The sequence below is a fragment of the Melospiza georgiana genome, chromosome 9, assembly GCF_028018845.1.
Source record: "Melospiza georgiana isolate bMelGeo1 chromosome 9, bMelGeo1.pri, whole genome shotgun sequence".
NCBI classification, from domain to species: Eukaryota; Metazoa; Chordata; class Aves; order Passeriformes; family Passerellidae; genus Melospiza; species Melospiza georgiana.
In genome coordinates, this window is record NC_080438.1 from 22,512,125 (window position 1) to 22,530,269 (window position 18,145).

At 38.2% G+C, this 18,145-nt stretch overlaps 1 protein-coding gene across 1 annotated transcript in view; it reads right to left on the reverse strand.

Annotated features, from left to right (window-relative positions):
* Positions 1-18,145, reverse strand: part of TESK2 (testis associated actin remodelling kinase 2) — a 73,509-nt gene that overhangs the window by 44,929 nt on the left and 10,435 nt on the right. Inside the window, exon 3 of the mRNA XM_058030169.1 lies at positions 3,621-3,742. Coding sequence (XP_057886152.1) covers positions 3,621-3,742 — 122 coding nt within the window. The remainder of the gene's footprint in view (positions 1-3,620; positions 3,743-18,145) is intronic.

Sequence of the window (18,145 nt, forward strand, 5' to 3'; positions counted from 1 at the left end):
AACTCTGAAAAGGAGTTGATATGGACAGCACAGAAGGAAAAGCAGTTTCAAATAGTCAGCAATATTATTAGTCACATCAGTGCAATCAACAGCAAAAGTACCAAAATCTTCACATTAACATCTTGAAGCTAACTGTGGGCACATGGGAATTTTAAAAAGCTCCTATATATTTTAGAGCACAGGCAAAGGGGTGGGTTTTTTAATTACCCAAAGGATAATGATGATCCTGGGCTACCAAATGCACTCCAAGGAAGAAGAAATCTCTTCTTCCCATAACACAAGTATATAAACTACAGAAGAGCTCTTGGACAAAAACACTGATTCAGTAACAAATTGGAGGTATTACTCATCAGGATGTTCAAAAACACACTCCCAGCTTAAGGAAGGTTTTAGTGTACTGAAATAAATGCCTCGTTGTTGAATCTGACATTTGCTTTCTAAAACATTAACTTGCTATCCTACTCATGTGGAGATGGTTTGAGAGCAGATTTTGGAGGCTGTAAAGCCAGTATTTATCCAGTTCCATAATTCTACAAGCCATTTGATGGCAGAGCACCTTGCAGCCCTCACCTGGTTCAATTAACCACTGCACAATGTGATCTCAATGTGTCAGCCCAAGAACCCATTACTATCCATACTGGCTGGCAACAGGGAGGAAAGAAACTTGTTTACAGTGCAAGTTAACAGTAGGCTGCCCCAGAGCTCAGAGGAGATGAAGAAGCTCAGAGATGAATTATGTAAAAATCAGAGGACACCTTCAAGGCATGTGGAGGAGATCCAGTGGCTAATCAATAGAGAAGTGATGCTAGTGACAAAACACCTTACTCAGTAACATAGAAGAACTTCAAAGGAAAGAAATTAGGTGAAGAAAATATTTAACAGCAAACTGAGATAGCTCACAGCCCCAGGAAAAGTTATATATTAGAACTTCTTTGAAGAGGATGTTCCCTTTAAATACTAATACAATCTTAAATTTCCAAGAATAATGCCAGAAAATGTTTCAGTGGGAACAGGCTGCTGTAGAACATTTTCCTAAAAACCTCTCAGCAATACAACTCAGCTGCTCTTATCTGACAGCACAATGTTGTCAAACAAGCAACACAACCTCTCACCACTTTAAGGGCAAATTAGCATTAATTATTTTTATGTGTTTCTAAAGTGGGAAACAGCTGTTTCACAAGACTATCAGAAGCACTAATGATTTACACATTTATGAAATCTAAATAGAGAGGCTTGCATGTGTGTGTTTATATAAAAGTATACACAGACAGATGGGCAGGTAACATTTAAGAGGGGCAAAATCTTCTCCCAGACAAAGAAATTGAAAACACTGCAGTGAAATTTAGACAAAAACTTAACTTTATGGTTTTATGTGTTAATTATGTGTCATTTATCTCCTACACAGAAAAATTGTAGTTTTTACTGTGTATTATAATTCAGTAAAAAACCAACTAAAACTAAATACTGTTTTTCTCATTTGAATATCCTGTAAGAATAACTCTGCTCCCTGTAGCAAGGGGACTTACCTAACAGATAAGAAAAAGGCAGTATTTTACCAGAGCTTGCTTTTTTATTGAAGAAGCCTCAAATCAAGCAATTCACAAATCAAGCACAGTTTATTCTTCTAAACAACCTGTGCAAAGATAGACCATTTCTATTTAAGTAATTTATTCTGAAGTATTCAGTCATATCTGCTTACTTGAGCACAAAAAGATTTCTCTGCCAGTCCTGGATAATAACTGGAAGAACAAATGAAATTCCTTTTCTGCTTCATACAAAAATTAATACATTCTTGTTCTTCCTTCAGGACAATCTGTGTAACACTGCTGATTTCAAATTATTCATAGGCTCTAAGGCCAGAGGGGACCAGTACATCACAAATATGATCTCTTTTACTTCACAAGACACCTAAATTTCAGGAGTCACTCAGGACTGAGCACAATATTTTTTATTCTCAGCAACACCTCTGTAATCCCATTCAAGAGGGGGCAGGGTTATATATTTAAGTACAACTGAATGCTTTTGGCCTGTCAATATATCCCTTTCCTACTTTCCCTCATCTCAACCCAAATTAAATTATTGATTTTGAAGAGAGCTGTAGAGCTAGATTTTTTTTAATACGATTTACCAACCACACAAAGTTGATAAAGAAACTGATGAAGTGTACTGAGCTCGTTCTGATAATGCCAATTTCACTTTGGAAAGTTTCTCTTTCCACAAACCTTTTTAGAAAATTAGCTTTATCAGTCCCAGAGTCATATGCTGCTTATCAAAGGATTCAGAAAAAAAGGAAATGAAGGAAAAATGTGGGGAATCAATACAAGACACAATTAATGACCCTGAATTCTAAATAACCAGATAGATAATATAATTTAAATTAAAAATATAAGAACAACAACAAACAAACAGAAGGAGGAGTTGCTTAGAATGCACCTCACCTTGGAGCAGAGAAAACAGACTAGGAATTGCATTTAGGGATAGATGACTACAACACTTGAATAAATATATTATGATAAAGCCAACACAGTTTACAGTGAGTAAGAATTCTTTAAATTCACAGATTTTTGAGGTCTTAAGAAAAAGAATAATAGAAAACAGACACGAAGTAATGGAATGCTCCTTACAGATATTTCAAAAGCTTCTGACATTTATGTGTTCTCATAAATATTGAAGGAAACACACAGGATAATATTGATACAAATCAACTGATGAAGACTGAGATAGGATTTCAAGGATCAGAAAAAGCAGTTATAAAGGATTTTAGGAATCAGTATTATGTCTGTACTATGTAACAGAATGGTGAAGAAAAAGAAATTAAGTAACAGAGTTCACTGTATCTCCAAAACTTTTCAGAAAGAACTGAGATCAGAAATGGATCCCAGGTGTGCAACAGCAGCTTACAGAACTGTCATTTGGGGCACTGCCATCACAGCTTCAAACTTCATCATGTTATGGCTTCAGCCAATTATGTTAATTGCTTGTCACATCACCACAGAAGAGAAACCAAGACTAAAATGGTTTAAGGACAAGATACACCTTGGAACATCTTGGATTTCCATGCAGTAATCTAATGCAAAGCAAGAACTACCCTTTTCCTTCCAGGAGCACATAAATTAGATTAGTTCAACTCTAGCTTCTTTTCTTCAGTCCTTCTTTTCCCACCTTGCAATACTGCAATAAAAAAATCCCAAAAACTAGGAAGCAGACCTAATACTAGGGAACAGCTAAGGCATTTTGCATTGATTAATTTTAAGATAAGTAACAGTAAGTTAAATGAATAGTGTTAAATTTGCAATAGCTTAAATTCACAACAAGAAGCCAAATTTCACTTTTCATATCACTTTACTGATTCATTAGAAATTTAAAATGTGAGCACCTGTTTTTCTCTGACATAAGTTACTCTTTACTGGCAAACTCCAGATACCAAAATTATATCCCTGTTTGGGTTTTTTCTCTTAAGTCCTCTTCTTCCTCCCATTCATCTATTAAATTAGCCATTGATCCTAACACATTCAGAACAGATAAGCCTACAACAAAAACTACCTAAATAAAAATTGGAAAGAGGAGAGCCCTACTAAAGACAACCTATCTCTAGATGTTTCAGAAAAAAGCCAGTGTACCTTAAGATGTTCGGATGTGAGAGTCTATTCATAAGTTGAACCTCTTTCAGCATGTTTGCTCTGTTGCTGTTCAGTGTGTTCATCTTCAAAGCCATTACCTGGTCTGAAGTTCTGTGCCTTACCTATTGGATAGAAGCAAAAAATGGTAAGAATATGAAATGAAAGACTGAAGAACCAGTATTGCTGTAGTGCAATGTAGAGATCCTTCATGACAAAAGTGATCCATACACCAATTTCTGCAGCCTTTATCACAGAGATGACTTTCTAGAAGCATACTACGCAAATGTGAAATGGCATTTTGCTCTTCTCTTGCAACTCATGATGACAGAAAGCTTGAGAAGTTGAAAAAACCCCAACTATCAGCTCCTTAGTACAAGTGAAGGAAGCCATCTGTTTGTACGCAGAGAAAAAGTTTCCCTCTCCAAGACCTTTGAAACTTATTTTCATTCCACCCATATCCTTTTTTCCCCCTGCAGAGGTTGCTGTCATTGTTCACAGAATGTGTGATACAAGGAACTGTTGCTTACAGCTACAGGCAGATTTTGGAGATACTCAGTGTTTACTTCTGAAAATAGACTATGATCCAGGGGACTGAAAGCATTCCTGCCAACCCCTGCTGCAAAGCAGAGAGGATCCTGCACAGGAGATCACCTCACCCAGGGTGGCAGCAGTGGCTGCACAGCATCAGCAGGAAAAAGAGGATTTCTCTGGCAACTGCACAGCGCCAGCACCTTGTTCAGCATGACTTTCCCCAGGCAGAAATGCAGGGCTGTGGCCATTTCTAACTTGCTACTCAAACCAGCCCATCTGTCAAGTGTAATGTAGATGTGTGCTACTATTAGAAAGGAGCTGTCACAATGGTGAAAAGCTTGCCAAGCCTTTGAATTTCCTTGCAGTTGGGCATTCCCACACACATACTGGTAGTATTCATGGAAATTCTGTTGCCATTTTCTTCCTACATCAGTACCTGCAGATCATAAATAGAAAACATGCATTTCTCAAAACACTGAATTACCCCCATGGCAAATTCATTCATGTTATGGAGATTAGCTTAGGAAAGTCTGTGTTACAGGAATTTAAGACTCATCAGCTTTCTAATTTAAAACTGAAATCAACATTATGACTTAGGTACATACAAACTACCTACATTTCAAACAACAGCAGTCTGTCTGCTTTTATTTCAGAAGACTATTCATCTTTTCCAGTAAGAGGCTCCTTTAGCTGTGATATGTTAATTACAGAAAGAAAAACTGAATCCATGATAAGCAGATGCAAGAAGAAAATGAGGTATGGGTTTTGAAGGTAAGGCTCCCTCCCTGGCAGTTCTGAGGCAGTGAGTGATACCTATTTTCAAGTTTTATTTGCACAGCACTATTTGCAAGAAGAAGGGGCATGTTTAGCTGAAACATTGTCATCTAGACACAAAGCCCATCAATTCAGCACAGAGATGTACAGGGAGCAAAGCAAAGGGTGTCATGTTTCAGGTGTGTGTCTGGTTTAACACTTCTACATTGCCTCTTGCCGTCCTAGTTTCAGGTATAGGGTAGCACTGGAAACATCCCAGATGAGTGTGATAAACAACATCGAGGCACTGAGTAGAAAAAAAGCCCTCAGCTGCTCTTCCTCCTGCTTCCCCTCTGCTTATGTACAGAGCTCCTCAAATGCCTCACCTACAGTCACCCAGTAATCCCAGAGCAAGAAGGATCAGGGAAAGGGGGTGGAAAAGAATACAGAAACCAGCACGGAGTAGAAACCAACAACAAGTTCACAAGCATGGCACTCCTCCTTTCTGTGGTAATATTGGTTTTAAAATAAAACTGGTCAAACTACAGCTTTAATGCATTACAACAAGATAATGTAGAATCATTCTCACCACAACCTGTCTTGCCTGTTTGGCATGCTTATTGGTTTTAAGCAGGATGATTGCATGTTAAGTTGATGAGGTTTATTGTTACTTGCTAGGTTTCTTGTGTCAGTTGGTGTACTTTCATTAACTCTTAATTTTATCCAGCCAATTTGAATGAATAAACTAAGTTGGACAAGTCAATGTCTACACAGAGCCTTTCAAAACTAATATTTTAGTTATACCTTAGTTTTACTAGAAGTAATACCTTGGGTTGGGGGGAAAAGTTTAAAATGTTTTCACAGACTCAGAAAACTTCAACAATGTAAATTTAAATAAAGAAAAAAGGACTATGCTTTGAACCTATACACAGCAGCAGCTAAATCAACACACTTCCTCTGAGACAAAATCTTGGGTGTTGTGGTGGAGTAATCTGGGGTTTTCAGGGAAAAAAATTGAAGTAACTTAATTCCTACAGTCAGAGATGCTCTCAACAGAAATGAGCTTTCTACCAACACAGAAGCTTCAAAGTCTGCCAAAAAGGAATGAATACAGGTAGAAGGTGATCAGGAACTCAGATGGAATGTGGTCTTAAACAGTATTTGCCTTCTCATTAACTCTGCCACTTATCTCTTAATTTCTTGCCTATTCCTATAATTCATTCAGTTTCATGCCAAATTTCCTGCTCTTTTGCCTCAACTCTGAAGTAAAAGCAGAATTTATCACAGAACCGTTTTCCTTGTTCAGATTGCTTTTCTTAAGCTAAGGAAAGCACAGAAAAGAAGGTGGGTAACTTTTTGGGTCACTGCATCCTGCATGCTTCTTGGATATTCAGGTCTGATATGCAACAAGAAGTGGTCAACAAGTGCTTCTCAAAGGTCTGACTGTCCATAGCAATACCTGCACATGCAGAGAAAAATGAGCTGCTTTTACAAAGACAAAAATTTTCATCCTCTGTTTTAGGCTATCCTGCAGTCTTTCCCATCTTGAGAGACTGAACAAGGTTTGGTGGCAGGGGCAGTAGGGTTTTCTTTTGTTTGTTTTATGAAATCATATTCTTCATGATTGGAAATTTCTCGAGTTTCTTACACATAGAGCAGCAGAGTCTGTCCAGTTATCTGGTCTCTAAATAGTACCCAACATTGCACTATGCTTTGTTTCACTTAAAGAACAGAGTAAAGTAACACCAGCAATTTTAAGTTCTGTATATTCTTCTGATGTTGGAGGATGCATTTCTACAAGATCTGACAGAACAGCAAAATTCCAAATCAAACCAAGGGCGAAAAGGAAAAAAAGGGACTCCTCTTGTTAGTTATCCTTTAAGCAAGGAGGAAGAAGCAGAACTGGAGGTGAGAGTGCATCTTTCTCAAGAGGACAATATTCAATATTATGAATAAAATCAACTATCAGTTTATAAATTATGGAGCACAATTTTAATCACCTGGAATACACCTAAGACTAACCATGTTCTCTCCTCTGAAGCACAACTGGCAAATAGCATTGCTATGGCAAGAACAAATTGACAACAAGGATCTGACAGGTTCTGTCTTTAAAGTCTGAGTCAAACTGAATTATCAACGTGGAAGGAGCTGTCAGCTCTGCCCTCCATGCCTACTTACCCATCAGTCATCCCCTAGACAAAATTTGTGTCTCTCCTGGCATGCCTTGCCAAAGCCCTGCACACTATTTAGTTTTAATCCTTCTTCTTCTTTCAGGCCACTTCTGTGCCATAAAAGCATGGAAGTCATGCTTCAACCACCTGACTCCAGAAGGAAAATTAGTAAATATTTTGGCAATACTGCTGATCCAATTTAACATTTGTTTACAAGGCAGTTTGCCTCAGGCATATGCCTGTATACTCAACATAAACAGGGATTCACTCATGCAGTTCAAACCTCTCACTGATGCAACTTGCAGGCTGCTGTGAAGCTTTCAAAGCTGTTGACATGATTATTAATTATGACTCCTTGCATATCAGACCAAATAACCTTTCAGCAATGTCTGGATCGTGGCTCTCTGTTTAGAAACATTCTGACAATCCTACAGCTGCTTTGCTCACACTTCCAGCTTCTCAGTCTGCTTACCTATGTGTGTGACTCCATCTCCAAGGTCACAGCAACCAGATATTGCCTCCCTGTTTTATTGCTGACAGGCAGTTAAACTGTTCCTTTGCACTGTGATTCTCCTAGGATCAAAGCACTTTGAACATTGACCTGGCTATGGTTACCTGTGTGGTTCTGCTCACATCAGACCATGTTCTGATCCTTACCCCTTAAGGAAGTAGAGAAGTCATGGATACAGGTAAAGAAATAGTGATGCATTTAAAGGAAATCTCATAATAGTGATTCAGCAGGGCTCACATTCCAGAGAAGTAGTCACTATATGAAGTTCATGAGGATTATCATGCAAAAATTGGTGGGTTTAATGTTCAGCTTGCTGCTTAGCTGTAAAGCTCTTTATAGTTAAAAAAATTAAATATAATTTAGATTATTATTTATCTATTACATCATATACATCTGTCAGGGTTCTCTAAAAATCCAAACATTTATGTTACTTCTGGTCTTTGCTGGACTGAAGGGGAGGTGTTTTTAAGCAATAGCTGAAATCTAGCCTGATTTCATCTTTCACAAAGCCTTTTTGATCTGTGTTCACTGTACCTTTCCAGGTGGCCCTGGAATAAACATCTGAAGAACATTTCCTAATACTGATATTGTAAATCTGCCAACACAGCTTTCAGCTGTGCTCCTAGTTTTTCATTTCATTTTCATTATTTTCCAAATCATCATTATATAGCTGGAAGTATTTTGTCACAGTTCTCTTCCAAAACTTAATTTAACTGCTTTCCAGTTTTTCCTTACCTTCCCCTCCTTCTGGCATCCAGCCTCACTGCTTAAATACATTTACAGATCTTTATTTATACAGCCTACTCCATAAAATCATGTTGCTGCTCTAGCACACACACCAATTTTTTGTTCATTCTTTTACACACCATGGTCTTCATCTGGCCATTTCACCTTCACCTTTGCTGCCATGTATCCAAAGCACCATTTTTAAAGTAGTCCCCTCTGGTCCAAATAATTCACCTCCCTGGCATTTGCTTCTCTGTCTTAATTTGATTTACAAGTATTTTCTCTTTGATGATAAGAGATGAAGACATTCCCTTAGCTACCATTCTAGGCCATTTGCAGTACATGTTTTACACAATTTAATTTTGATTGACTGAGTTAACAATAAAGCTTATGAGGCATGTGAGATGAAGCAGTAATCACTGTTAGAGAGAAAAGGCTTCATCATAAGAGTGCCTACCAAACGGCAGGAAAAACTCTTTTACAGGGAAGCAAACCAGCAATTTGGCTCTGATACAAAACTTCTCTCAAACACAGACTACTTCCTTGCTGTGACAGCAGAAGAAATATTTTTTAAAAAACATAGGGTCAGCTGTATTTTATCCAAGTCAAGTCACCAAGTCATCACACTTACAGGGATGCATATTCACACCTCGAGGGTGAATATGTAAGAAGAATGCCTTAAATCTATGGTTGATTGGAAAAGCTCCCCTCAGCAAAGATATACCTGTTCTTCAGCTCAGATCATAGTGCTTATAAGACTGTTTTCTGAAAAGTTTTTCTTAACATGAAAACGTACCCACTGTCAGATACACACGCTCATGGCAGTCACGCCTGTATCAAATCAAATATTTCATATCACTAGGAAAATTTGCAATGACAAATAGAAGCTGAAAGAAATGCACCAATTCAGATAACAGTAAGCTGCTCTGTTGATGCCAGAGAGTCAGATGGGTTGTGGCTGTTTTCAGAGCAGTAATACAGAATGTCACTATACTACAACTTCTTGCAGCAAGAAGAGAGACATGCCAAATGTAACAAAACTTTGCCAAACAAAACTAGTCAGCATGTGCTACAAGAGCTTCAGCACAGGTTCAGATGATCTACAGAAACTAGGCACAAAATAAACCCCCAAACCTTTCAAAAGTCTGGCAGTAATTGTGATTCTACTAATTTCTAATGCTAAAAAGAGTTGAGAGAAATACACAGAAAAAGCTGGAGACTTTACCATTTTCCATTTAGTACAAAAGCTCAGTCTTAGTCAAACAAAGGTCCTAATTTGATAACTTTAGTAACTTTGAGCACCACCAATTCAGCAAAGAAATATTCAATTACTAGAGAATATTCCACACCTACGGTCAAATTATCCTTTTTTTTTCTCCAAACTAAAGTGAATTTCTAATCAGTAATACAGCAGTACCATTGATACTTTGTAAATCCACTTGTGTGCCAAAAAACCCCTAAATTTTTCTTTTGTATTTTGTTTTTCTTCATTGCCCGCTGTAATCTAGAACCAGGGTCCAAAATAGAGCACCCTTTTATTTTAAACAAACCATTTATTGATAGGAATCTGTGCACATATCTCTGCCTCTGCCATTAACTTGATCCCAATCAAGCCATAAAGGCAAAAAGAGACTACAGTCTTATTTTGAGAGAAAGCACAAATTCATCAGAGGGCTATTGTTCCACAGTTTGAGATGAGAAATAAACAGGCACAGCCCAGGGTGGAGAAGCTGACTGATTTTGTAGCCAGTTCAGCAGAATGTAACCACAAACTTTCCTCTGCAATCCAGGACCTGGAACACAGACACTGGATGAGCATTGCTTTACCACAGCCTCAGCCATGTACTTTATACCTGAGTAATATTATAGTCAGGGAAGAAAAAGAAATAATGAGTTTGAAGTTCATAACTGAGAGCTTATTCCCAATTTTCAATGTTAGCTATCCTCAGCTCACTGAGCAGCCCTGAGCATGCTACTCCCTTTCTCTTGTTACCTAACTGGTCTATAAAATTGAGGTGATATTATCTACCTGCCAGAAAACTGGAAGATTGACATCTGCAAATGACTGCTGTAACATCCAAGGATAATAGATGATCAGATACCATATCTCTGTTCCTATTTTCCCATTTAATTTTTAATACTTATGGTTAAATATTTCCCATGTTACTATGGGTTTATCCTGTATAAAAGATAATGATACTTACATAATCTGCAGATGATTTTGAAGAAATCAATACTTTGGACAGAGTTTTCCTGACACAGGAATTGGATCTTCTAATTTTTACAGTATATGAACAGTTTGGCAGTGAGCACACAGTCTCCCCACTACACCAATAATATCATTGGTATTCAAACACATTTGTGGGGCTTCTTTTCAAAACTCTATGGGACCCTTGACAGTTCTGTTTGGGACAAAAATAATTTCCTTAGATTTCCTTTATAAATCTTTCAAAAAAAAAAAAAAAACATGCAAAAGTAAGGAAGTCTGTCTCACCTTTCAGAACAGAGCCCACTGACATACAGCTATTGCTATTATAATCACGGCACTTAGAACTTGATCACAACCACAAATAAAAAGAGCAGGGAGCAGGAAGAAACCACATTTTGCTTACTTGAAGATACTTCAGCTTTTATAAATTGATACAGTCAATAATTATCAGGTTACAGTCAAAACCAAAAATTCTAAGTCATTTCTTGTTATTTAAGCCTTCATGAAACTGCTTTTCTTGAGAGTTAGGTTCTTACACAAGCAGCTAATTAAATATGCCATGCAATTTCTTATGTCTCCTCATGGCCTGTAAAGGCTAGGAAGCACAGGAATTGGATTTGCAGGACTTAAGTGCAGGCAGCTGATGTGAATGTTACAAAGCAGCAGCAGTGAGTCAGGGCGAGACACATCGTCAGCTCCGGATTAGTTAACAAAGCAACGCTGTCTCGGGATCGATCACTCCAGCCGATGTTTCAGAGCTCTGTCCTCTCCTCAACCCCTAACGCCACCAGACATCAAACACGGGGCCCCACCTTGCAGAGCTGCCACCGGTGCCAAGGGCCCTGCAGCCAGCCCAGAGCACCCAGGCAGTGCCAGCCTCAGAGAGGGACAGCAGCTGTGGCAGCTCCCCGCACAGGGAGCACACGGACGGGAGAAGTTGTTCCTACACTTGGGATACGGCCTCAGCATCTATTGGGAAGAAGTTCTGGCTGCTAAGGAGCTATGGAGAAGCATTCCCTATGGATCTGACTGTAAGCATCTCTATTTTTTTAGTGCCACCAATTTACAGTTTCATTTTTACATCTCATATCGGGCAGTAACACATATGCATTTGTATGCATTAACATCACAGTCACTCCCCAGGCACAGGTAGTGAAATCCACCACTGAAATATATTTAACTGTCCCCTGGTGCCAATCCCAGTAAACAAGAGTCCAGAGAGGTGCCTCAGAGGTGGCTCACAAAGCTTTTAAGTGATGCACTCTTGTTCTCCAGGAGCAGTCATGTTAACACTGGACATGTGCCAGCACAGTTATTTGAAGAACAGTAAATCAGCACCTGTCTCTCAGTATCAGCTATGAATGAGCTTACACAAATGTGCATGTTTGCCAGCTGGCAAAACACAGAAAATCCCAGAGCTGCCAACCCAGCACATCTCCATCCAGAAGAGAAAACTAAACAGATCTCATTTAACTGTGCTTGAGAAATTATTATGGAAAACAAGACAAAAAACCACACAAACATTTCAGTGCCAAGGGAATCTTGCCACCTGCTCTGCCCTGGGAAAACTGCACAATGATACCCAGATTGGCACTTGTCCGACAGGAGGAAATCAAAGGCCCAAAGGACTCTGAACTACAGCAGTCACTGTACTAAACACAAATCCAAATGGGGGTTATCTCCTATTGCACAGTACTTGTTACAGTATCAGTGTCTTTCTTACTGCTGACAGAATTTGTGAGCACTCTATTTGTGAGGGCAACAAAGACTTACCTGGGACATTCCATGGATCAGCTCATCAGCAAGGCTGAGGAGAGGCCAGGTTTTCAAGCAGGTAAAAAATCCATTTCCAATAGACAATTTTACACTAAACTATGCTTCCTTTTTTTTTCTGACAGAGAATTCTTTAACATCAAGTTTGTTTCAGTGATTTTTATTCTGCCTTTTTAGTCCTCAAACAAATTGTTCATTTCAGGGTAGTTCTATCATATTTCCTAAATATTTCCTTATTCAACAGAAAAGCTGTCTGACACAATCAGAGAAAGTGAAACATAGTGTAAGAACTGTTTCACCCTGTTTTAATTTGTATTACTCATTAGAGTTCTAGACTTGACTGTAGCGATGCCAAGCAGAACTGTAGGAAGAAGCATTATGGAAGTATAGCTTTGGAAATTTTCTTAAAATACTTCAACAACACTAATAAAGACAAGGCTTTCATTAAATCTGCAGCCTGGTTCTCCTTCAATTCCAGTGTTTTCTCAGATGATGTTTTAAGATTATTATAACATGCATATCTTAAGACTTGTACACAGAAAATAAACTAATAAAAACCAGAACTTGTTTCAGATAGCAAATATAAGTTAGCCCTCCATTCTACCTTGTATTTCAAAGCATTTTTAATTCTGCTAAAAGTAAGAGTGCTCTACACTTCAGATATATGCAAATGTCATTAAAATTCAGCATTGTTAAGTGGGGAGGAAGTGAGTATTTTGCCCCGATGGTGCAATCCATAAAGACTAACAACACAGATGAGGTTTTTAATTTCTATATTAATGATCTGTTGGAGCACAGCCTATTTATTACTACTTCTCCCTGTAGCCTATGCCCCGTAAAAGCATTTGCTAATTAAGTGACAAGACTAGGATGACAGCAGCTTGGCACCTCAATAGCAAAAAAAAAAAAAACCACATTAGCAAGAGGAAGACAACTGTCTGGTTAAGTGGTTACCATACAAATCATCTTAGCAGTTGGAAGACGAGCTCCAAAGGAGTCCAAAGGATTGATACTTCACACATCAGTGTGAGAAAAATCCAACTCACAAGAGTTCTGCATTTATCCCTCAGTTCCACAATGGTGAAGCTTCCTACTCCTGACAAGAACCAGAATAGAAAGAAACAGATCAGAATCACCTCGCTAATAAAACCCCAGAGTTTGAAGTGAAGTTTCAGGGTTATTCTAGCCCCCTTGGTCAGATTACATAATACAGTGACTGTATTCCCAAACAATTAGGAGCTTGTTTCAGCACCATAACTTCACAGGAGAGACCTTTAGCCTCCAATAACTTACTTCTGTCACCTTGAGAAGGTGAGTTTCCTTCGCTAGTCAAAAGGAAAAGATTTTCAGCTTAAAATTCAATCCTATAAAAAATTAGGCCAAAAGGTATAGATGGACAAGAAGAGTTGCTGTCTGTTTTTCTAACTGGCATCACATCACACAGGAAGGGCAGGGACAAGAACAATGGTTCTACACCTGAGGGAGGGAAGATAGGCCTGGGTCAAATGGGAGTCACTTTTCAGTCACAGAGCATATTTCCCATGCCTAAAAGATCAAATATTACATCTGCAAAACCAAAATGTACAATGATCCACTTACTCATTCCCTACTCCTTTTCCACCCTAAAAAGATGGCTTCTGCCACTATGTGTCATAAGCAGACCTTGAAGGATCTCATTTCACTTGATATGGCTACAGCAGTTTCAAGAGGAAAAAAAAAACCCACTCTTCAATTTAAAAACTCCAATTGTCTAGACCATGACTTTCCAAATTTGGTGGTATTATACTGCTGAAAGCTACAACTTCCTCAACACTTTACCAAACTTAATCAAGAACATTCTAAAAAATAGTAAAGATGGCCACAAATATCACTAATAAAGCAACAGGAAAGAGAAATTTTTTAGTTGGTAAGGCACATCCCATAGATGCTTTTTTAAAATAAGTCCAATTCTTATTACAGCTTTTAGCCATTGGGCTTTATCATGCCTTTGTCATTACACTGAAGAGCACCTTCAAATAATTATTTCCTTATTGTAAGTCTGTTTATGCACTGCAATGACAACTTTTACACAGCAAACACATTAAGACTAAAGTCATCCACTGAATCACTTCTCTATTTATTAAACCAAGTTTTATTGTTTCTTTGTTCTCATGTGTTAGCAACTTGTGTTCTCCAACTTCTCTAAAGTCAAATATCCAATGCTGAAAAAGTATTTAAAGCCTAAAACTTGAAAGTTAATACTTAATAGAATAATTTAAATGAAGTATCTTTTAAGCCTATCAAATAGTATCACAAATACCATGGATACTGTGTGATCTCACCTCAAATGTTTTACAAAGTTTTTGAAAAACACTCAAGTGTTCAGACATTTACATTTAGGCCTCTGATGAGGCTGCTAATTCCAGAGGCAAACGAGATCCTTTCCCAGTACAAACCTTTCACCAAATGTTCAAATCAACACATGACAAAGTGAGAGAACTTTGAAACTGAAGCCATAAGGACAAAGAAAAAGCATGAGCAAGATTTGAGATTCCCAGTGAAATTTTACATTATCAATGCTACTCTCTGAGTACTTCTAACCTGAATACCAGAAAATCTACAGGTTATGCAGAAAGATGGTTTTGTTGTGTTTCAAATTTCTAAATTGACAGTGTTACTACTTTGTTCCTTAAGACAAAGTGACAATCACTGTAGATAGAGAAGGTATGAGGAAAGCATTTATAAATGATGGAAAGCAGTTCTTCCAGATGCTTTCTCAATTCCTCAATAAATTTGTACCATTCCTTTTCCAGGAGCCTCTCCCCTTCCAGCTCAAGCAGGTGAAGGGCCATCCTGCAAAGACCAGCAATAATGCACAGACTCACATTTAGATTTAAAACACTTTGACAGTTCAATTATTGCAGTGCCTGTTTATCTGATAAAATACAAGTTAATAAAGATTCCAGTCCAGGAAAATATCTGCAAACTCTGACACTTTCCAACACCTTCTGCAGTGGGATTTTGCTGAGCGTGGGCTGAAAACCAAGCAGCAGCTCCCTTGCCTTTTTTCCTGTACTTTTTCCATGTCCTATTTGTAGTAATATTCTCCTTTTAATATGAACTGGCATTCCCTTCCTTGCATGCTCATTTTTATAACTACTCAAATATCTGCTTCCCTCCTTCCACACACTCACAGACATGTTACTCTTCTGACTAAATGCCACAGGAAAATGGAAACCTCTGTAAGTAATGAGTTGCTAGTAGAGTCAATAAGCAAATAGGAAGGACCAGCTGTAGAAACAACTCAAACTGGGAGGTTCTATCTATAAAAGGATCATTTAAAAATAATAAATTATAGCTTGGATACACCAAAGGAGGCTGCAGAATCTTTTATGATGGAAGTTTAAAGGACAAGCCAAAAGTAGCTGCCAAGAACAGAGCAGAAATACTTATGCCTGGCTTAGCTAAGGATACTGTAGTAGCTCTCACAACATCCCTGCCTAGATTTACATTAATTTTCAATTTAGGTAATAAGACTGATTAAGCAAAATGTGTACATGTTTTGCAATAGCATTATACATAGACTTCTGTAAGGCATCAGACTCTGTGCCACAACTGACTACAACATGTTACAGACTGGCCAGGGCCAGCTGAAGATACACTTGGACATGACAAAGCAGGGTAAGACAGGGGAGCCTCCTCAAGAACCAAGCCAGGTCTCCTCTACCTCAATCTTCTGCCTTGCCTTCCTCCTGATGGAAGCTGCCACTTCCAGCTGCCACTTTGGAAAAATCCAAAACTTTTACATTTGGACCATTACCCTGTTTGTGTTATTTCACTAACTAGTGAAGGCCACTTCATATCTTAAATCTATCTGAGCAAAATTCAACATACCCAAATGCAAACCTTCATTGCAAACAAGGACTAAGGCTACAGAACAGGAGGTCCACACCCATTAAACATAAGGTACTAATGTGCCATGACAGCAACAAGTGACATGCATTATAAGAGTGTGAGACAAAGCTGGAGGATGGTTTTTACATGCTATTGTTGAGAAAACTAGGGCATGGTATTGTCTTTGAGATCTCCAATTCAGAACTGAATTTAAAAACCAGGAAGGGAGGAGCACCTGTGCTGTATGTGGTGTCAATATATGCTCTAGACAAAATTCCAGTTACTGGTAAAATTCAAAGACCTCAGGTGATGTGCAATGTGTGTAGATGATCCAGTAACTCTTCCAAGCCTTAACTGATTGAGAAGGTTAAAATGTCTTTGTTTTTAGACAGAGTTCAACTATAAGACATTATAGGCAAAGTATAACATGATACAGATATTCATGCCCACCAAGACAGATATTCTTTTTTTTTTGTTCAAGAGAGCTCTCACAACTTTTGGGTTTGAAATCTCATGAGTTAATCCCTCACTTACTCTACTGTTCTGTTCCTACTCTGCACTGTTATTCTAGTTAAGCCCTGTCAAACCTAGGTCAGAGGCAACAGAAGAAAGTGACATTAAACATTTCTGCACTTGACTCCTCAAGGCCTGCAAAATAACAGACAAACACAGAGACAAATGTTAATATGAACAGTAATGAAGTCATAAAGTACCAAAAAAAAAAAAATACTTTCCATTGAGTCACTTTGGGAAAGCCAGATCAGTAATATCTCTTAAACCTCCCACAGCCTAGAACAAGATGTTCCAGAGATCAAGCCCACCACCATGACAATGTGCCCATGACACACAATATCACAAAAGATACACTATCTAGTATCATTTATTATTTGTATGTTTAGAGGTGACAGATTTACCAGTTTTATCCTAAGGGCATTACAAGTACTTGATAAAAAGAATTATATATGTGCTCTTCAGAACACCTGTGAGCACAGCTCCAGCCTCGTTTCTCCTTTCACATTAGACAGTTGGATGCTGCTTATCTCTAAACACCCTGAAGACATTAAATAAATACTGGAAACAGGATCCCAGCCTCAGGTACAAGGTACGTATTTGGACAGGCACACCTTTCCTGATCAGCCAGCGCTTTCCAAAGTCAGAGAACATTAATTAGACCACACAAATAAAGACTAACAACTAATTAATGAATTGGGGAACATCAATCCAGGATATTCAAATAGGAGGCCTCACAGTATAAGCACATACAGCACAAACACCTTGAGGATACTGATCCTTTTGCACCCACCACCCATCTTAAGACATCCAAAAGTATGATGCCCTCTCTTTGTATTTATACTTGGCCTTGTACAATTCTATATTGGATCAATGACTCCTGTTCTCATGTGCACACAAATAATACACTGCAGAAAGTCCATTTTTAACACTAAAATGTCACAAGTATTTCCAGTCTCTCTTAAAAGGTCAGCTACAGAATGCAGAGACAAAAAGAACACCTGAAGGAAATTCACAGCAACTTGAATACTTAGCACTGAACCTGAAGGTAAATGTGAATAGAAGATCATCCTGGATTTTAGTCTGACTGCTGTTCCAAACATACATTTTATAATTAATAGTAACTATTTCCTAATGCAATACTTCATTTCAGTATAATGCTTGGATTCCCCCACAATTCCTTACATTCATCAGCTGGTTTTCCCAACAGTTTAAGGGTTTGGGATCATGGCTGTTCATTTATACAAACAGTCTCTGCCCAGCTTGATCTTAAAAGCAAACCTCAGCTGCACTTGCCATTGAAATTTAGAACAGGCACTGGTCAGTCAGCTGCTTCAAACTAGATTGCTGATATTTTAGCAAAGTTCAGTTTTTCTAAACTAGTTTCCATAATATCTGGTATTCAGTTGAACAAGAATTCAAAGTGTTATAGTAGTGGCTAACAAAATCAAAACACTAGCTTAATACT